Source organism: Dreissena polymorpha, chromosome 15, assembly GCF_020536995.1.
Source record: "Dreissena polymorpha isolate Duluth1 chromosome 15, UMN_Dpol_1.0, whole genome shotgun sequence".
NCBI classification, from domain to species: domain Eukaryota; kingdom Metazoa; phylum Mollusca; class Bivalvia; order Myida; family Dreissenidae; genus Dreissena; species Dreissena polymorpha.
In genome coordinates this window covers 17,568,565-17,591,577 of record NC_068369.1, presented here as the reverse complement: position 1 = coordinate 17,591,577, position 23,013 = coordinate 17,568,565, and the positions used below count along the sequence as shown (strand labels likewise).

Below are 23,013 nucleotides of genomic sequence, written 5' to 3'. Positions count from 1 at the left end.
TTTTTGATATAGATAAAAACACGACACTTAAAATAACTTTTTATATTTTGCAATATGATTATTTACAAATTAAATACACAATACAAATACATGCAGGTCCCCTGAAATAAGAAATATAATGAGCAAACATAAATTTCCACTGTGATTGAACAACGTAACAGAAACAAGGAATGATGACACAAGAAAAGCATAAACACAAATGTATATCGAACATGAATAATCATGTGCCAATTTATGACCTGGAAAACCTTTAAAAGTTACATAACAATAACTTACAACGTAACAGATTTCTTGCGTGTTTTTTAACATTTTAAGAACACAACGAAGTAAACCCTTGATATTCTTAAACTTGTTTATACAGATCATATCTATGGAAAATACAAGTATTCTGAATGTGTTTGTAAACATAAAATATATGTTTGAATAGTCTTTAAAATATATTATAACATTAACAACTATATGCATAAAGCTTGGCTAATCCTGCAGTAAACAAGATGTGCCCTTATTACTGGCGCATAAACTATTAACAAATACAATTAAAATGGAACGACAGAAGCGAAACAGAATCACAAGCGATAGTTAACAGACAGTTACATTTACACGAACACGTGGAGGAGAAAAAAATTAAAGTTTGATATTTAATAAGTAAAAGAGATGAATATATGATATTTTGAAAAACTAAATACATGTTTGTTTTGAAAACAGTAAACAAGAGAGATGATCTTAAATAACCGACATACTATATTTGCTTTGATACAATGTTGCTTTCTTGCATTATTGAAGCTGTGAATCAATAAAGTTTTCCTCACTTCGTACGTTATCAGTAATTGCGAAAACAATAATTAAAGGCGGGTGAATATGTTTATTAAAGTTGATTGAATAGTCAATAAATGGTTAATGTGAAACATGCCATTGAATTTAAATCATGTTTACTTAAGAGCACAGTTCAAGCATTAGCATTAATGAAGTGTGAAAAAAAATATATTGGCTTGCATCTCTTGTGGGACAATCGTTCAGCTTGAGTTGAAATAAAAGGTTATTGACTTGACTTGACTCGACTTCAACGCAATGAAGCGAAACCTTTTATAATTTTTCCAAACACGTTTTTGTTAAATTGTTTTAAAAGAAGAAAATGCCATTATGGCGTGTGTCTGTATTGAGCTATGGCGGCCGGTTCAGGCACTGTTCGGTAGCGGATTAAAAATACAATACTTTTGGCGGAGGACATTCCTGAAAAATGAGCGTGAAATCATTTATAAATCCTTACACATAGAAAAAAAATGTTATTTAGACATATTTGTACTTTGTTTGTTATGCTGTCCATAGTGTGTGGTGAAACGAAAACATCCTTCTATGTTATGGTGACTCTTCTGAAAAAACATATTTCTTAACAAAGCATTTAAATAAATCTTATGTTTTATTTGACCAGTATTCACAAATAAAAACGACATGCGCCTAACAAAACATAGTTTTCATGGCACGTCAACACATGTGGACATTTCAATGATAGCTCTATCATGAGTGACAACTTAATAAGCCAAGTTTTATACCCATACTTATGTCAGTTTTATATTTTATCATAAAATAGATTCGTATCTCTGTGTATTATTCTTAGTATGTTACCTTGATGTGCAACGCATCTCACAAAAAAGAAAATATTAGAAAAAGGTTAATTTTTTCTGAATAGTCGACTTTCAAGCTTTGTTCAAAGAACAGGTCGCCTATGATCACTTTTATCTAGCTCGATTAAAACTTAAAATAGAGGATAATGTTTTACGGGTAACATACTTCTAGTAAAGTCTGTATCGGTTCGGTGCATTTTCATGTTTAAGGAAGTTAAATATCGCGCATACACGTTGATGTTTTTAATTCGGAATATTTCGTTATATTTATATAACAAAGGCATAGTAATTTATCAAAAGATTCAAAACTCATGTTTCTGATCAAGTCTGATATACAACGTTACTAACAATGGTTTTGAACATTCTGAAATCATAAATGTAATAATGTTGAAGTGTAGCGTACCCGGATGTGACATGATTTTCATGCATTCGATATCAGTATAAAACCACGCCGTCTCAAAAACTAAATAATTTCCTGCAACGCAAATGGGGGGGGGGGCATATAATTCAAACAGTCTATTGAAGGCATGTTTAGCTAGAGATTAAACATTATGATCGATAGGAGCAGCATCCTTTTTGCTGATGTGGAAAATACGACAGCGTAGATGCTAGATCTATTATACAATCTAAAACGACACTTTAAAATATTTACAACACCATCTAACAATAGAATAAATAAGAATTTGTCCATTCTGTTAACACTGTAATCCTTTTCAAAGTATGCTACACGCTGTAAATTCCTGTGTATCCTCGGTATGTTAATGAACACCTGTTTCAAACGGCGGTATAAACAAGCCGCATTATCACAATTTCATGCCTTTTCAAAAAAAGCATATTCATTTCAAGTGTGAATATACATATATTTGCAATTCTAATGCGAATGGTATATTGTAGTATCTCCAGAATGCACTTAGTGCCTACCGATCCAAATGCAGCGGTATAATGCGCCTTAACAATCCCTTTGATAAGCATTTGTAGCCTAAACACTCCACATATTTGAAGATATATTAATATATCACAAATTCACATCGAAGTACCAATAATCTGTTTCCCTGTTAATTGACTTAAATTGTTGAAATCTGTAATATAATTTACTCAAGTACATATATTAAATTAAATACACTATAATTCCGGGGACTCATTTAATGTTAATGTCGTATGCCTTTTATTATTTGTCTCAATAGAAGCGTCTACAGTTACGGAATGCTTCGATTTATCACGCTTTCGCGAATGCAATTTGTTCCGATCTTTTTGTGTATTTTTACGACCTTCCTCTGAAAGTTGCTCTTTCTTGTTCTTCCTCTCTAGCCTTTGCTTTCGTCGCGTTTCGCTTCCTTTTTGCTTTTTATGTCTGTTCTCTAGCCTCGCCTTTTTCTTAGAATCCATATCGTCTTTTTGATCCAAATTTCTACTTCCGCGGCCGCGGAGATCAGTTCTATTTGGTTCTCTTTCATAACTTTTACACCGGCACGATTTCACAATTTTAATTTTGTAAGTTCTGGTCTCGCCATTTTCACACATTAATTGCACTTTCTTAAGTTTAGTAACTGCATCAACGCACCTCCATTCCATATGCTTTGGCTTTGCCCAGTATTTGATAACCTCCGCCCACCACGGAAGGTCTTGTTCCTTGATGGGCATACACTGTCCTGCACACACAACCTCCTTGATTGGCCGAAGAGACGTGCAGAACCCATCGGAAATGTAACGCTTTGCACGCAGCTCTTGGCAACCAATTTGAAGGTCATCTGTAACAGAACCAAAACGTCAGATAAACGTTTGCATTGACATTTCAGTTTCACATTGATTTCATTTACACCATTATGGGAACTACAAACATTTTCTTTACAATACAGACAAATGCAACATTCAACTTATAATGATTAAAGCCCCATTACTTCTCAAAATCAACGAACATTTCGTACACTATTTCGTAAAATAAAGTTAAACAATTAAAAATCAGTGTTCCTTATGGCCATTGCCGAAATTTCAACGTCAGATGTGGTCTGGTAAAATAGGTGTTTGTAGATACAAAATGCTCGTTTTTATTATTGCTTTGCATATTTAATATTCCATTTTAATTTTCCGCAAGTATATCTATTTATACGACACATGAACACTAACATGGTACCATTTTAGTGTGCGTGTGTCGTATGAATAAATATATTCAAGGGAAATTAAAATGGAATGAATTGCGTCACAAATAAATAAAAACGAGCATTTTGTATCTACAAAAATCTATGTAATCATACCACATCTAGCGTTGAAATTGTGGCCATTGCTATAAGGAACATTGATTGTTTAGGTGTTAACTTATTGTACGAAATACTTTACGAAATGTTCGTTGATTTTGAGCGTTATAGAGGCTTTAAACCTTTTCCTATCAGAAGCAAAGTTAAAATGGCTATGTGTAAACAGCTTAAAACCAGAACAGCCTGCAAGTAACTCGCAGTCGGTTTTGGTTTTATGCTGTTTGCTGATCATCAGTATCTAAGGGTTGGAATTAAAGCCTTTTAACCTTCAATCTAATAAGAAAGGTATTTAATAAAATTTAATTTTCCAAAGGACTACACATGCGTTAAAATACGTTTCTAAGTAGTAAAGGGTTACACTGGAATTTGCCTCGCCAGTTAGACTTATAGTTTCGCCGGGCCCTGCGCAAACTGCACAGGCTAATCTGGGACGAAACTTTACACACACACATCAAACCCCTTTTCACAGAGCCTGGTTCATATATATAAGAAAAACAGCTATAAAGACCGCCATAAATTGCAACTGTTAATTCTAATATATGTTTTAGTGTTGTTGAACACTTCTTTAGTGTTAGGGTACTCATCAATTTTTCAAATAGAGAGTATCGGCAATAACTGCAAGTTTTATAAGATAAACTCAGTACAGGCGTTTACTATGCCAGTTTATCGGTCTACATTTCAATGATATGCACCTGTCGTGTAGTGTGGTTTGGAAACCGGCATGACACATTTAACCCCGTTCGGCGCACTCCAGTTTTGCAATTAATCAAATAAAATGAACCGTCTTGTGGATGAGTCACCCCGATAAGGTAAAGTACTAGCTGTGTTATATAAGGACTTGCTGGGTAGAATATTGCAGTTGAAGCTGTTTGGCTAGCGATACACACTTTGGAAACGCTTTTCAAGTTTAAATTCAAAAAGTAGGTCAGACAAAATTAGAATTTAAAGCATTGAATGAATTATAATTGGTAATGAAACTAATCTGTGTTTGCTGATTTCAGACTTAATTTGCAACGAATGCCTACACGCGCCCACCAATCGTTGTTCTGCATTTACTTTACCTTTATTCGTTCAAGAAAGCAGTGATTAACAGTCCATATAGCACAATATTTTGCAGTTGAGCGAACAAACTTGTTAATTATTTTTATATGAAACGTTTACTTAGTGTTTATTTAACTTCAAAGAACTATTTGTTTAGCTTAAATGCATGCGGAATAAAACCATTTTCCAAACAGAAAATAAAAATTCACGTACATGTCATTGAAATGTTTACACTCACCATCGTTTTGCAAATATTTTGCGAACAAACACCTTAGTTGTGCATTATTATCTTGATAATAACTTAAAAATAATGCATTTCAAATTGTGATATGTCACAACTAGAGCTTTGTCACAGACGTGATGAATACCCCCACATGCCGCATATACACAGAATATTTTGCATGTTGTCTTCACAAAAAACAGCGGACACCATACTCAATGTTTAAAACGCACTAAGTGACCCCGTGACCTGGTTTTCGACACTGCATGACCCATGTTCGAACTTGACCTACACATCATCTAGATACAACTTCTGGCCAAGTGTGGTGAAGATCAGATGAAAACTACTTGAATTAGAGAGCAGACACCATGCTGAATGTGTAAAAAGTATAAAGTGACCCAGTGACCTAGTTTTTGACCCGGCATGACCTATATTCGAACTTGACCTAGACATCATCTAGATACAACTTCTGACCAAGTTTGGTGAAGATCGGATGAAAACTACTTGAATTACAGAGCGGATAACATGCTGAATGTTTTAAACGCACTAAGTGACCCTGTGACCTAGTCTTTGACCCGGCAAGGCCCATGTTCGAATTTGGCCAAGGCATCATCTTGATACAAATTCTGACCAAGTTTGGTGAAGATCGGATGAAAACAACTTGAATTAGAGAGCAGACACGGACCGACCGACAGACCGACCGACAGACAGACAAGCTCACTCCTACAATAAAAACACTTCATATCTTAACTATTCATGCACCAGACATTACTTATTGAAACAACTCATGGAAGTTAAATGTACAAACATGTTAAAATGTTTGTAAATGGTGTATCGTGAATCTCATAATTTTTAAGCTTTTTAATTAACTTTCCTGTAACCAAAACATTAAATTTCATATGAATCTTACATTCAAATGAAATTAACACGATAACCATGAAGATACTCAGTCCTATTGGTAATGATACATTTTACATGTGAAGGAAATAAAAGAATGACATAATTAACCAACCCACTTCTAAAATCTGTAAGCCATTAGTATCCCATAGCAGGAGTGTCAATGGAAGTCTTTTGATGTGAATGTAATGGAAGACTGCAAAAAGTGCCCATATTGCTTAACTGAATTTAACTGAATTGAAATTTGTTTTTTAATTGGTTAAACAAAACTAAACTAGGACTGGAAACGGGACCGACATTAGCACCTGCAGGAAAGGGCAAATAAACCGTTTTAAGTGTGTAATATATAATTAAAATACATTGAATTACTAAGTAACTGAAATATTTTTTACGGGTTACAAGTTTGGGTTATTGTAAGTGAAGGTCGGGCAACAAGAAACGAACGCCGTGTGTCATTATACCTATTACATATCAAAAGCAAGTACAACGCAGAACTGCCAACACAACACACACTAGGAAATTAAATAGTATTGAGGCACCAAATTAACCCATTTATGCCTAATGGACTCTCCCATCCTTCTTAATTGGATCAATTTATTTCCAAAATTAGGGATGTCTTGTATATCTATTTCTATATTTAGAATATTTCTTACAGAATTTCCTTTAAGCAAACAGCGCAGACCCTGATGAGACGCCGCATCATGCGGCGTCTCATCAGGATCTACGCTGTTTGCCAAGGCCTTTTTCTAGACGTTATGCATAAATGGGTTAATTTATAAGTTCATACATGCACGTATATGTATCATATGATTATTCAGATGTTTTTGAATCACAATCTTTAGGAGAAAACATGATATATAGGGAGGAGGTCTATTAACATTTAATTAAATTCATTACGTGTTTAAATGAATGTTCTTTTAATTGACATCTGCAGGCTGTATACGTTTTTCCTTATTTTTCAATACAATGTTTTACGAATGCAAACATTAAGCCTTAGATTTTAACCACATGTTTACGTCGCCAGCTACTAATTCATTGATAAAAGATTCGTGTTGGGGACATTTTAAGAGCAATCCAGCGTAGATTATATTTCTCAATGAAACAGCGATATGCCCTTGAAATCTCAAATTCTAATCAAACAAACTTAGTCCTTATACCTAAACTTTATAAAGATAAAATTTTGGATTGTATAAGGTATTCTGGCATGGCAGTACGTTTATGAATGCGCTGCTGGCCCATTCATAAATCAAGCTAAGATCCTGCGCATTTAATCAGAGAGACCTAGATCGGACAGAACACGTGGCGATTTGAAGTTTTATCTTGATTAGACCGAAAAATACGCATTTGCTTTTAATTTCCTAGATTTAAGGCTAACGCAAAATCATAACGTGACTGTAGCAAGCGAATCTAAACATGTTTGATTCTTACATCCAATTGAGCAATTGAACACGAAAGGTACATTAACACGGTTTGAAATATCGTCCCAATGTTCGTAATTTTAAAATAGTATGTTTCCCGAAATTATTGTATGTTTCAGTGCGTTATTGAGCAAATGAACGTTCAAGGTTGTGTATATGAGTTATACGTAAACTGTTTAGATGAGTACGAGTCTAATATTTGCTTGCAAAAAACACGTTTCCATTAACTGGTTCAGTGCGTACCTTTATTCCAAGACACCTGTGCAGTAACTTGAAAATTATTGCGAACGAGGACTTAAAGGTGGAAATCATTATTCCGAGACCCATTAGTTCGGGTAGCACTTTAGTGAACAAGATTGTCATCAAAATGAAACATTGCACACTGAAAAAGTTAAACCCGAATTAAGAACGACTAATTACCCAAGCGAAATTGCAAGGATATCTTGACAATAAGATTGTCTTACAGCTTAAACAATTGTTCAGACACCGAACGATGATTAACCATATGTAACTTCAGGTCTTAAAACAGACTTATCCCATACGTAGAATAACTACGCATTGATTAAATGCATTCGACTGTAAACAAAATGTATCGCGTAAATATGAAAATTAAATTGGACTCTAAACATGAACTATATTGCTATTGCCGACATGTTCTAAAATCATGCAAAATTATTATATTATACATATCACTATATTAGATGCGACTCAAATGATTTATCTGTCAATATTCTTAACAAATTGCAATGCAGTCGACAAACATGTTGAAAACCTTTTTTAATTGCCGAATATGTAAATCTACGTTTATATCCAATACATAATATGATTCAACACCGAAGAGCCGAGCCAGCGTTTATTCATTGCCAATAGTTTAATTTTGAAACCAGTTAAAAATGAAAAGCGATAAAATAAGTGAAGCGAAAGTCGGAATATCTATTTGATAGACCTAATGAATAGGTCGATTCAGTATGGTCGAAAATCACATTATGTGACGGAAATATATGTCATTTGTTATAGTTATAGGAAGATCTGTCTTTCGATAATACGAATTGACTTGTTTGTAAATATAGGTAATGTATTTAGGAATACAAAATTTTAAAGAAATACAATAAAATAATCAGTACAAACATGTTACTTCTTAATTTGTTAAAACACCAAACATGTTTCGACCATTATAGCCTTCATCAGTAGAAAACAAAAATAAAGGAAGTGATTTTGGATTAAATTAAAAACTATGATTCCTTACGGTCTAAATAATAAACTGCTTTATAACATATAGAATATAAGCATAATTCACATGTACATTTGATGTTTGCCTATTACACTATCCTTCTATAAATTTTAAAGAAGAAATATTTGTTTGACGAACAAATCACATGCCATATGTTTACTCACATTCAAGAAATAGGGCTGTATGTTGAGTGCATTTCGAACTTTATGGGGAACTTTTCTGCACTTGAGGCTGCATTATGCGAGGACCGGACTATGTTCCAGCATTCACACCAAATTGACTTACTTGAGTCACGAATGTTTTAACGAATTGTGAATTATAACTATAAATCCAGCTATTAAGTTTTTACTGAAATACATTTAGATATGGTGTGTTCTCGTTCTGTGGGGTAGGAGGACACGACGTACCCGAAAAACACCCCATCTGTCCAGTATGATTAAACATTACAATATCGAATTCGCCAGGAGAAGGGATTATAAACGGTCGCCTCTGTGAGAAGCGAAAGTAGCAACCACTTTTCGGAATTGTTTAAATGGGTTTCTCTCCAATGCGACTTTATAGTGTGCTTTTTCTTGTTTTCCATTTCACAATTTACGTTTATAAATATAAAGCATGAAGTCGAAGATTGGAGTTAATTTTGTTGATAGACTAATGTTGGGTATCAGATTGAAACTAGTTTTTAAGACTATTTTTGGCTAGACAACAATTGAAACTCCGCAGTTCACCGAATTTTAAATAAATATTACTACCTGATCGTGAAGCGTAAATATTAAAAGTCATTCAACCATTCGTTCTGATTCGACATTGATTTACCATACTCATTAAAGGAATAAATACACTCTTCGTTCTAAGAGGACAGCAAAATTACTATTCGATGTCGACAGCCTGAACTTAACGACAGAAAAACATCTATCGAACTAGCTGGTGAAAAGTGCGCGAATGCCAAATTCATCGCAACGTGTTTTGACTGACCTTCGGTATGCCCCACTTCGCCTTAACCTATTTAACCTTTGAAAGACAAACTAATGTTTAAAAAAGTAGCTGCAATACCACGCTGTTTATTCGACACAAAACTATTTTGTTCTAAGCGTTTTTGCTGTGTGCTATGATCGGGCTCTGACTAAGGGGGGGGGGGGGGCAGGGTCATATAAAACACTGACCACCGACCAATTAATGTCAGAGTTTCATTAACATGTGCCGAAGTATTTCATACATCTGTTTTGCATTGGCTTCATTTGATACTCAATTTATGTCAACAATTGTCATGTACTACATGGTAAATATTAAAAATGTACAACTGAGATAGTTTAGTTCAACATTTAAAAACATAAGATAGAAAGCATTTACAACTTTTTAGATGTAATAATTATAGCCCCAGTTACGAAGGAAAGTAAACTGGAATTGCGTTGGATGTCTGTCCGTCCGTTGGCACAAATTGATCTCCTACTGGATTTTATTGTCTAAGTTTGAATTTTAAATCATCCTTTTTCCATTGCAAAGCCTTGCTTTGATGAAGAAATCTTATATACGGAACAACATCGCAACCAACAAACTTCCAATACAAGAATTGTTCATTATTATATATTAAGGTGTGCATTCAAAAAATTAGCAAGGTTATTGACATTTTTTAACTAAGACTTTCTTACGTTATGATTATTAATATACACTTTCAGCTGATTATTTTCTCTCATAACACATGGTCTAATTATGTAACGTTTCTTTTTTTAATGTGTATAGAATAAATTATAGAATAAATCTATACAGTTTTCTCAAATTATGTCCCTGCTCTTAATTTTTTTTCAATTACATTTGGATCATGCAGTTAATAAACACTTATAAAACTCAATAGCTTGGGAAAATGTTCTATTAAACAGCACGTTCCAAAGTTGTTATATTTGGTTTCCAAATCGTGCTGTCGTCCTCAACAAGTTTTGCTTAGAACCATGGCTCTTGGGTAAAATCTGACAACGTTAGTCATATGATTTTAATACACATATATATCAAAATAACGAATTAAAATAACTTGTTTGTCCTTGTTAATTTGATGAGATGGAAAGTAGTTGGCGTGATATAATCGTTCTCGTCCCGATATGGTTTTCCGTATATACCGTATCGGGTCAGTAACTAACCCTGTAACTATTAATGTGGCGTTGATGTGAATTTAAGTTACTATTTCGACAAGATGCTGTTCTGTCTTGTAACAGCAAGTACTATTCAGTTCAGAATGTAATGAAATCAAGACACGAACATGATGAACGGGATTTCGTGTTTCTTTATACACTTGAAACTTTGCAAGCATAACTAATGATAATAATTATGCAAATTTGTAAGCCTTACATTAAGGAGGTACTAATTGTAAATATTGTAAAACATCAACAATTGTGTGAATATTGTACAGAATAGACAAACATAATTTCATTGAAAGGGTGACCTTCATATTGTTTCCATTAACGCTCATCTTAGTAACGGTAATGTAAAATAAAGAATTAACAAGTTTTGAAATGTTTTAGACAATTGACTCCAATCGTCAACTAGTTTACAAAGACGAATTGTAATTGGGTTAAACAAAGCATTACCGATATTCATTCATAAACTGTCTGACTTATTCATTGGCTTTTGCCGCAAAATATTACCATTCACTTTCACGGGCTTTGTGGCGCCTTTTGGTGTCAGCTTTGGTAAAAGATTGTTAATATCAGCACTATTGTTTAATGTCAGCGCGTAGTGCGTTAATGACAAACGCGTCTGCCGGTTTTAAAACATGTCATGTGCCTCTGGATTTCTAAAATGCCAGCGAACCTGCAAACCCGACCGATTTCATATGTCCCATACTCTGAATATACAACATAGCTACACATATGAAGGCTTTAAATAAGTTACAAAACGCGAGGGAGTATTTTCTTACTAAACTGACCAAATAGCCTATTCGGTGAACATGGTTATTTATGAATGGAATTTAAATCCTTAAACTATTTTAATGCAGTGAAGTGGTAGCATTACACAAATGTATCCATAATCCGGGTAATTACAAAAAGAAATGTCTGAACGAAAATACGTATGAGATTAGGCATCTAACAAATAGCAATGTAATTATATGTGTTTACCTTGACATAATATAATACGGCTAAAACAATTTGAAGTTGAATACTTTTATCAGTTTGTATTAACGCGTGGTACTATGTCAACGTTCTATATCCACACTGTTTCCATACAGTAATACAAAAAGCCATTGTTGCCTTTGTTGAAAAAAAGCAACAGCATCAACAAATTGGCTGTCTTAAAATATAAAATATCTTATTCTGAATAGTGAACTAGGCTTAAACATTGTCATATTTAAGTCTTTATTGGCTGTAAGCAGTCGAGCTATATTTTATTTGCTACAAGAGTGATATATGTGCTACATTTTAACTTTTATTTGGTTTGGTGTTTGCTCATTTCCAAATATAAATAATGTTAAGGGCGATTCATTTTATAAATAAGTATAATTAAAAAAACGCTGTGGTTTTTTTCATACTGGTGTTTAATCTATTTCAGGTTTTGAATAATTGCACAACAGTGCAACTGTTGAATCAGTAAAGCATATATATTACGGATTTATACGGATTAGGTTCATTTATATTCATCGTTATATGCATTCCAATTATTAACCAAATGAATAAGTGTGAGAGCATAATACTAGTTGTTGAATTACTCGAAGATTTTTTGTACTCGTCTTGACCGTATGTGGTGGGATTTAATTGAGAAAATGTGTCTTCTCTACATACATTTAACATAGGAAGAACGTTCCCGTTCTTTGTTGTTGTTGTATTTATTATACAATGCACGTTTCTGTATTAATTTAACAATGCACCATTTTGCAAAAAGAAATAAAACAAGCAAGTTTAAACTTCTTGTTGTTGTTATGAAAGGCAAGAAGTAATTACATCACATTCGTTGCTGTTTACTTCATGAATACTACTGTTAATTGTTGTTTGTTATGCAGAAAATCAAACAAAGGTATGGCAAGTAAAGGATAGCTCTTATGTTTAAAGTTAATCAGCGTATTGTATTGTCTAATTAATAATTGATGAGTTGTGAATTACAAAATTGGTACTAATACTAGAATAATATCAATCAGTGAATGTCTATAAAGTAACACAGATGTGTAGCAAAGACGAATGTATAATTGCAAAGTATTACCTTTTTATGGATCCCACTTGACAATTTCATTGCTCTCACGTGACCACGTTTCGCAATCAGACGAGATAAATGTTTTGATGTTTTGACCAAGTTGCATACAGATTTGACATTGAATTATCCTTTTCTTGACTTAACATTTCCTAATTTCGAAATTGACCAACATATCATTTGGACAAATATTCTGACCAGGTTTTATAAAGATTATCTGTTATTCGAGCCAGTGGCATAGTTCCTGATCCCACGTGACTCAGTTTTGAATTCTAAGCTGATATGTCAGTGGGATAATTTTTGGACCAAGTTTCATGAAGATAAGTTTATACAATTTTGCCTCTAGCGTGTTCACATGCTTTTTCTTTATTGGACCTCGTGGCCTTGAGATTTTTTTCAGCATGACCTTGGTTCAAACTCCTCTCGATATAATCGGGTCGAATGCTCTGGCCAAGTGTCATATATGTTAATACAAAAAGATCCGAAAGTCTTCACAATTAAACTTCAAGTAAAGTAAATTCAATACAATAATAATGCCAAAAAATAAATAAGTATAATGTGATAGACAAATATTGAGTTTACGAAAACATACAGATTCTTATAGAAAATATATAAATACATAACGTAAGTAGTATGTTATACAATAAATATACTAAAAATGGGCGTAGAGTCTTAAGTTGAATTAATATGCATAGTAAAGCAATTATTTATAGAACCTGTTCAGTATCTAATTATATTATAACATTGTTTACACTTTTCAATATGATGCGGAATATATCATAATACAAACACAAACATGGCGCTTTTAGCAACGACTTGCAATTCACGCACACATTTTTTATATCGAAGATAATTATTAGATATTAAACTTGACTAACGAGCATTTGTGTCCACACTGTTTTGACTATTTAAATCAATGAAATTAAATCTGTAACACTCATTGACTAATTTAATTCTATTGTACATATGCTATGACTCGTACATATGCTATGATAAATACCTGCACAATCCACAGTGTTATGTATCCTTTGGCTATTGGTATGCGAGACATGGTGAACGAATGGTCAGACACTCGAACGGGTTTTGATTTAAATTGTTGATGCGAGATAATTCTTTTAACTTTAGACTCGATAATCCTAAGCTCATATCCTAATCTTTTATGAATATTTCACGGGAACTTCCCTAACTGCTATTTTCGGATCGATTTGGCGAGTGCACAATACTTCGTGTACTTAGACACATCGTTGTTATATCATATAACCTAACGGAGTTAATCTGTGACTGAGGTAGACTTATCAAGTGTGTGTGTATAAACAAAACCTATGCACTTGCAAAGTTAAGTTTCCTTTATGTATTACATTTTTTATCAAGGAAAATGAAACGCAGTTCAACAAATACTTAAACAGTATTTCATAATTGACCGATCAGAGTCCGTGCACTACAATACAGACGAGAAGTCACTGAGTTTAATTATCCTTTTGTGCCATTTACTAACTGAAAGATGAAAAAGGGGAAATAATGAATCAAAGAAATACACCAACTTGTCAACCATTCACAAAACCAAGCAGTGAGTTTTATAACTGGTTCGCGTTTAAAGTTCAAAGCATACCAACGAACGATTATTTATTAACGTTCGGTTGTCAATGAATCGAACACGCTGTATGAACGTTCATTCGTAAAAATACTGTGTGAGAACGCCGGTAAACTGTGGTCCTGTCATGCAACGTCGGGAGGAATATGTGAAGGATTTAATGACAATGAATGACATCTAATAACCGGATTGTACTCCATTCATATTCACAATAATATTGGCTTTGTTTTTGTGAGCGCATTTTGGAAGACAATAACATGATAAGATATTCGTTATATTTCCCATTTATAACTCACATTGGCTTCATACGTGTTTGATTATTTTGCAAAACAGTTGGGTTTTTGAAGAAATCTTGTGAAAGACAACTTTAGAATGAACCGACACGCATACTCTTATGAGGGGTCACGCTTCTGAGACCACGAAATCTTGCGTAACAATATAGCGGACATCGTAGCTCCTTACACTACTTATCCAAAAAATATAAACATGAGATACAGCTGTGAACAATTCGTTCATATCAGTCATGGTCTAAATATTGTGTAAAAAAATCATGACTATTTGCTGAGAAAAAGTTTTTTTAAAAAATATACTTCGATTATTAAGAAAAGCTTAACCGCAGTAGCTATTTTGCGTCTTTAGATGTTTTCCAACTGGTTTTATCCCTGCAGCTTCGGGAATGCGGGACCAGAACCGCCCCTTTTAACCAATAGCAAAGTTTTAAGGGATTTTAATTTATTGGCAATCTTATCCCTGGTTATTATCATAGCGACTTTTAAATACAATGCCTTGTGCACAAGATGCATACATACACTCAACGTCGGACAAATGTATTTGTACAATAAATAAATTGTTGTCGTCATTTGTTTACGGTTGAGTCATTAAAAGCACCACGTTCTTAGTATCCTTACGACACATGAATTGTATGTATGTATGTATGAAGTGCGTCTATTGCGAGGTTTCATTGTCGAAATAAGTAAGAATTAAAGCACATTTTAAACGAAATATATTATTTAGTTAACGAGCCCGCGTTTTAGCTCAGTTATTCTGTAGTTTTTCTGAAAAACATTGTTTCCGTAGATACAATAGTTATCTGACACGTCATATTAATAATATAAACAACTATATAACCAAAACCTTTAAAAACTCACTTAGACCGATAACTGGCATCTATTAAATCATTTTACTAGGCGTTTGATGAAATTCATGTTCCTACGCAAAAACTCCTAATTCAAGCAAACTCAAAACGTCGTCGGTAAAGCAGCGTTTAGCTTTTTTTTAAGATACGCGATATGCATGCTTCCTTTATATTGCCCGTCCGTACTTAATGCAGTCTGATAAATCATACAGATTTATGACCACTGATTATTGCATGAGTACTCGTAAATCATTGTTTATGAATGGAATTTAATATTTGTCTTCGACGACAAAGTAATTCATCTTAGCATGTGTGTTTAGGTTTGTCCGGTGGCCACCGATGCGTTTACTTACACCGCCATAATAAGCAATTTTGATGCACGAGCCCGCGTAACGAGATCGTTAATGTTTACAGTAATCGCTACGTACAACCCAATTTATGCAGCCAAAGAGGCATTAGGTACGATCGGTGGTTTTCAACATCAATATGATAATTATATTGATGTCGAAAACCCACAGATGTTTCCTAATATATATATGTACATATAATTATTATATCTTATATTATCGACTGTACTAATATTAATTATTATATGTATGCATATATATATAACACAAAACACTGTAAAGTTTACGTGAATAAAATATGTTCTGTTCTGTTCTGTTCTGTTATTAACCCATGCATTAAGCGTAATTACTAAAATGAAGTGTCAACAAATATGGTTTCACTCTTAATAAAAACAACACTGTTAGCCATTTAACTCTCTATATATAGAAATTATTGGCCTTTTATTTCATTCTTTATTGGAGTAACAGAAATTATTGGCCTTTTATTTCACTCTTTATTGGAGTCACAAAATGGAGGTTTGGTATAAAGATTAATGTTCACTTTGATTCAATGATTCAATGAGTTTTATGTTTGTTCACTATTTCCTCTCCTTATCGCCACTGTGTTTAATTTGTGAATGGGGGTATCGCAATGTTAACGATTTAGATATATGTTTTATCGTACACATAGCGGCGGATTGCTGTAGCCAGCATGTCGGGTTTAAGTTGAGGAGTTGATCAAAAGCATAAATACATCGAAACGAATGATGAATATTCGAAAACACTTATCAGCGCAGTAAGCCTTTTTAAATAATAGATGTCACTCACAAACCCGATTTCACCACGGTAGATGTGCTTTTGACAAGCTGATTTTAATATCATTGAAATATTGAACTATTATGGCAAGCGGATGACATGGGACAAGGGGACCATACCGTAGAGAATGCAATTCTCCGTAAATTAACACTCTGAAAGGAAGAATATAGCATTGGCAGGACCCCCAGAACGCGGGGCTTATAAAGAAGGGCATTTACAGCACAATGAAGATAACGGCAGAAATAATTGACATTGTAAGACATTGTCATGGGTTAAAAGTCGCCATGTTGGAATGGTCACTCCGAGAAAGCTTTCATTTATGAACTGAAATATGCTTTGTCATTCCTATACCCCCCTCAGCCGTTTTGAAGACAAGTCATTCACATTGTTCATTGGAAGGACTAATTTCGCTGATCACGTATATTTCATGGTGTGTATAGGTATTCGATTTAAAGGAACCTTTTCAAAGTTTGGTAAAATGAAATTAATCATAAAAATGCTACCCTGGTTTAACAGCATAATATATGCAAGATGCAACAATAAAAATCTCACACGTGAATAATATTTGTTTTACATCTTTACATTTAAAGATAATCACCAAATCGGATAAAACTATCAAAAATACCGATGATTGTGGAAAAAAAGTGTATAACCGACAAATAATTGACATTATTATCAGTGGTAGCGTGTTAACTTTAGCTTATAAAGTCCCGGTTTTGAACCATAGAGAAGAAAATTTGTTTATTTGATATTTGAAAATCATTCTAATTATTTAATACAATCGAATATATTAGAGGTTGTTAAGTCAATTCATTTAATGGCAGTTTTTTTAAATATGAACGTAGGCGAATAAGTCCTTTCAAAAGCAGTTGATCAGAAATGTGTCATTTTTTGCCTGTGAAATACATGTCAACCGCACTGTTTCATTGGGGATATTGAACCATCCTATTACACGGGATTAGTAGCTGTAACTTTAATTAAAAGATGTTCAGTAGCCTTTTTGCTAGTTCACAATTGTAAAATTTGTTTATGCTTCTCTGTACGTCTTAAACAAATAATTGCAAGCGTTAAAACAATTTGTTTCATCCGAAACATAGAAGGCTTTCGTATTCATGCCGAGACAGTATATACGAGTGAGTCATCAGCACGAAAACGTCGGGACATTTATTTGAAGGTCTACCAACGTGATGATCGATCCAGAAAGAAATCAATTAATGAAATAATAACACAATCAATAACGTATTCGCCATGCATTGCAGATAGATACGATTATTGCAGAAGGATTGACATTAAGCCTATTGTTCTAAATTTGCCTTTTATAGTTACATTACCACACCCGTATTATATTCATACCGCAAGCCAGATTTTCGCGTTGACCTTGTCAAACAGAACACTTAATGAATACTCGACGCGATCTCTAACTAACACTCTATAGCAAAGTCACCAGAGTAGATATTGGGCAAAAAGTGGACAAGTGAATTTTGTATCAATATCATTTTGCGAAACGAAATCTCTTGACTTTTTCGTACCAATTTCTGATCATAGGCACCTAACATGCAATTAAATAAGGACAACAACAATCATGGGAAAATAACATCTTGCGGCATCAGATAAGTGATTGGAATTCGACGATAACATTTAAACACTTAAGGTCATCAATACTTCCAGCCAGCACATAAAGCAAGGTTTGAATATTGACAGTGCATAGGCCTTCACTCGACGAAGACGATAAGATTGACTTGATAAAAGCCACATGTATTTGTGTTTTGCGTGTTTCAATCATCTGCCATCACGGCCTCGGCAACGCATCGTGGAGACAAGAATTAGGCCGCTCATGCTTAATTCAGAAAAAACAACGAACTTGTAATATAATACTGTATCCACTTAAAGGTATGCACTCGAGCCGAAAGTGTGACTCCATAGTAAAAAGCGAATGGGAGGATTTCAATGGTGTGTAAACCTTTATTAACATACACGGAGTACAATTAAATAAAAGCATACTTAATACTGACGTTTTGTACACTGGTGAGCTGTTCTATGACATGACTTTGTATTTTATTTAGCATTTTCACATGAAAATACAATTTATTTTTCTACAGTTCGCTCAATTCAACTTGATAGGAAATTCCAGTGAACATTTATAAAAACAATGTCACAGACGGTAAAGGGAAATTTTCACAGATTCTGACATGTTTTGAAGTTTGTCATAAAATTCTATAAATTGAAAGATGTTAACATTGAAACTAAACATATCCAGTTTAAAACAAAGAAAGAAAAAAGTAATCCGCAACTGGGCTCGATCCACAGAACTCTCCAAATTATTCAATTGTTTCGTGTTTGTAACGCTTTATAATTTTAAGGTTTTTAAATCGTCAAAAGATGCATATAATGGATATTTAAGAGCCTGGTAAATGTGCAGTATTGCTGTGTCCTCGCAAATATAATAACTACAACGAAAATTTGCAAATCTAAAACCATTTTATTCAATTTTGGCAAGTATTTAAAACGTGAAAAGGTCCCTTTAATAATGGATACTAGTAGCCAATTGCCTTCGTTTTGCGAAAACAAGTAAATGTAGTATAGTGATGAACAGAACTCAAGACATCTCTGATGTACTGAGGGGTGATACACAGTATATGTGTGGCAGGTATACTTGCGTTTGGGCGTAGGGCTTTATGCGCAATACACAGAGGGGACAACGTATATCACTCGACACAATCACTTATATTGTAATAAATACAAGCCATTCATGTCAAAACTTCAGGCCCTTATCAATTGAAAATAAAAAAAAATAACTTAGATTTTTGTGTATTTTAAAAGTTGTTTCGAAAATATTAAATATATCAACAGTCTAGTATTATACGACGTCTTTCTATTCAAATTTAGGACCGGTATTCTGTCCCATTCCCAATGGAAAAAGGTATATATTTGTTTCCAAATAGGACCTTCGAATTCCCAATATAAGCTTTTAAAAAAACAACAACATTTGGATCATCTCCCATCCAGATCTATAGGTAGAACCTGAGTAAATATAATATTGAAAATCTTTTTATCCTAAATGTTCAAGCATTTGTTAGCAAAACGACAAAAACATGATTAATTTCCCAATTTTAGTGGAAACGCTGCGATTATTCGATTCCAACGGGACTCGAAAAACCACTGCACGAATAATCATTGGTATTTCAACGACAATCTTTATCGCCCGAAACAGATAGGTGTGCGCTTGCACATATTGCGAAAAACATTAGTTAAATGATCTCAATAGGCAACATTAAACATTAAATTATAACTATAACTCCCTATCAGTCGAACGTTTTTGTTGTATGGGTATATTTCAAATCTACTTATTGCAACTGAAAACACCGTGTTTAATAAACGCATGAGACATAAAGACGAGAATGAACGATTAGAAATGTTGAAGGCGGATGCCAGTCGCCAATTATTGCGAGCTGATTATTAATTTAAGTAGATAACACTCGCTTTGTGTAATTGCTTTACATTACTTAATAATGGTTGACAGTTAATGAACGATATTACTCGCTCGTCTGTACAAAAATAAAGAGAACCGCAAACATATGTGTGCCATTATTAGAAAAGTACGACAAAGTGTTCATACACATCGAGAGGTTTTGCGATCTACTCTTTCTTTGCAGTTAAATGGCCCATTTATTTTCAAAACGGTATCATATTAATTATTTAATCAATGGCAATATATAATATCGGTGTCCTGGTAAAAGCGTACTATTCACTGCATATGGCCGCTGATATATTAATGCATATCTTTAACAACTTTTCAGAGGGTTAGAGCTCCACACTTGAATTTAGTTGGTCTCACCAATCGCACGATATAAAGTATGATTTTTAATGAATAAACTGTATTGACAAAGATGGAGCAGAAATTGACAACAAATAGAACATTGCTTGATTTATTGGGAATTCAAACTTACACCAGCTCGCCGGTTATAAAAACAACATGTTTTAATGCTAATTACATTAATTTATTTCGTTATGGTCAACTACATGTTTTTGAAAAAGGAAATTGGAATTTATTGATGCAGTATGGTATGCCTCTGTTTGTTAACCCTTTGCATGCTGGGAAATTTGTCATCTGCTAAAATGTCGTCTGCTGAATTTCTAAAATTAGCCATTTCTTCGATTTTTTCAAAGAATACTATCAGAATAGCAAACAGTTTGGATCCTGATGAGACGCCTCGTTCTGTGGCGTCTCATCTGGATCCAAACTGTTTGCAAAGGCCTTCAAAATTCGGTTCCAGCGCGTAAAGGGTTAACAACATTATGCTGATGATAATTTAAATGATTTAGTATGTGCCCTGCGTAATTTCAGAAGAGACTGTTCCGTTTTTTTTTGTTAATTACGTTAAAAAGAAAAAATACAAACTTTTCCATAATTACACTTATAAACCATTATTAATTTCTTTTTGCTAATCAGTGCTTTGTCAACTTTCGTTCATTAAACAAAAAACTCAGGATTGACCTTGGTATTTTTAAGTTTTTAATATCGTACGCAATAAACGTAAACACAGATGTTTAAATTTTGTCCCCAAATTTCAGATTTTTCATGTTTACATATTGAATATTTAAAACTAATGAACATGATTTGTGTTATTTCATAGACAGAACATATGAAATATCATACGAAAATGGATGAACTTTTTCACGTATGTAACAAAGTTAATATTTGTCTTACAAACGTCATTGGTTGAATGCATGATTATCACAATAACCATCAACAACAAAATTGAAAACGTAACATTTGTTCTTGACACGACAAAAAGAACACAAACAATATGTTGAACGTTATTGAATGTGATTGATACCATGTTTATGGAGATGAGTTGTTTTCACTGCCTCAGCAAGGCTAATAATATACTCTATTCGATTTGGGTAAAAACTGATATTCCAGGCTCCATATTTATATCAATATTACAAAGATTACATGTTTAAATACATACTTTTGTTTAAAATGTACAGTTTGATAGTAATTTAAGGATATGTTCTCATACATAAGCATTATGGTAATTTTGGACACATTGAAAGAAACATGGATAAACTTGTTCGGGCGCATAATATACATCTCCAATACTTAGAAAAAAAAGTCATTTTAGTATCATGTCATCAATTTAAATATTACCTGGTGGCTCCATAGAAAACGATTTGTTAATGCCGACGGGAAAAGTCGCCGACGCATTGTGGAGTTCATTAACGTTCAAATCGAGTTCTGTTTCACCGGAAGTACCGGGGATCGACGCAACCTTCGCTGCAACAACTCCCAGGTGCATGACGACCAACACTGGCAGCGTCCAGTTAAAATACATGTTTTAGAAACATGAACGAGATATCCGAAAATCAAGTATTATGCACACGAATCATTTTGTATGTTTTAAATCACGATAAGATACCTGTATCCATAAAACTTTATTGAAAGCAATAAATGAACAACAACTTTTCTTCAATCCAGTTGTAAAATCCGAAGGTTGTTAAAACAGAGTGAGAAGCAAACGCAATCACATTTTCGAGCTTAAACTTCGAACAGTTAAACCCCTATCGTTATAAATCCGACACTGTCGCACACCTGTTTTATACAACAGTGCCTTTAACTATTATCCAGCCCCTCACTAGAATTATTCCTCGAAGACTTGGACTGTCGCTTACGCAACTAGCACGCTTCTGCAGAAACTCGCGTACGATATGAGAATGGCCTGCGTCGGTGTCCTTTACTGAATTGAGCGCGACATTCAGCGCTTTTGATAGGCGGGTTTTGTACCGTACCAGGCTATCAATCACGGATTTTTATTTGTGCCCGTCGAAACTGTATTAATCGCCCAAGCGTGCAGTTTGCTATAAACCCTAGCTAAGTCGTTTTCTGAATGGGCGAACCAATTTCATTCATTCAGTAACATTGTAAGTTTGTTCGATTACTATCAATTTATTTCTACAAAGAAATTAAAACTCCAAGTGTGTTGTGTAGTAAACGGACCACGCTGTACGGCAGTCTATCCGAGCTAACCGCAAGTTTGTAAACTCGGATATTTAAATGGCTTATCAATAAACGAGTTAAAACACCTCTGTGGGTAGTATTTTCTTAACATCTTTAAATGAGTGAAATATTATGGCGAAGGGAACAGGACTGTAGATTTTCTTTTTCACATTTAACTTAAATACGACAGGTTGAATCGGTATTGATTTTCAATGTTGAATTTGTGCCCAAAATAATTTAAGTTCAAAGTTTATTGAATGTTAACCATTTCTTATAGCGTGACGAATATGCTAGTCCAA

General features: G+C 33.8%; 1 protein-coding gene across 1 annotated transcript; it reads right to left on the bottom strand.

The window, feature by feature from the left end:
- Positions 1–27: 27 nt before the first annotated feature.
- LOC127860485 (sclerostin domain-containing protein 1-like) lies at positions 28–22,752 on the bottom strand. Its single transcript, XM_052398581.1, has 2 exons — positions 21,869–22,752; positions 28–3,370 (listed from the first exon to the last, which is right to left on the bottom strand). Exons 1-2 carry the CDS (start codon positions 22,050–22,052, stop codon positions 2,745–2,747), a joined length of 810 nt encoding a protein of 269 aa, XP_052254541.1. The 5' UTR covers positions 22,053–22,752; the 3' UTR covers positions 28–2,744.
- Between the last annotated feature and the right edge of the window lie 261 nt (positions 22,753–23,013).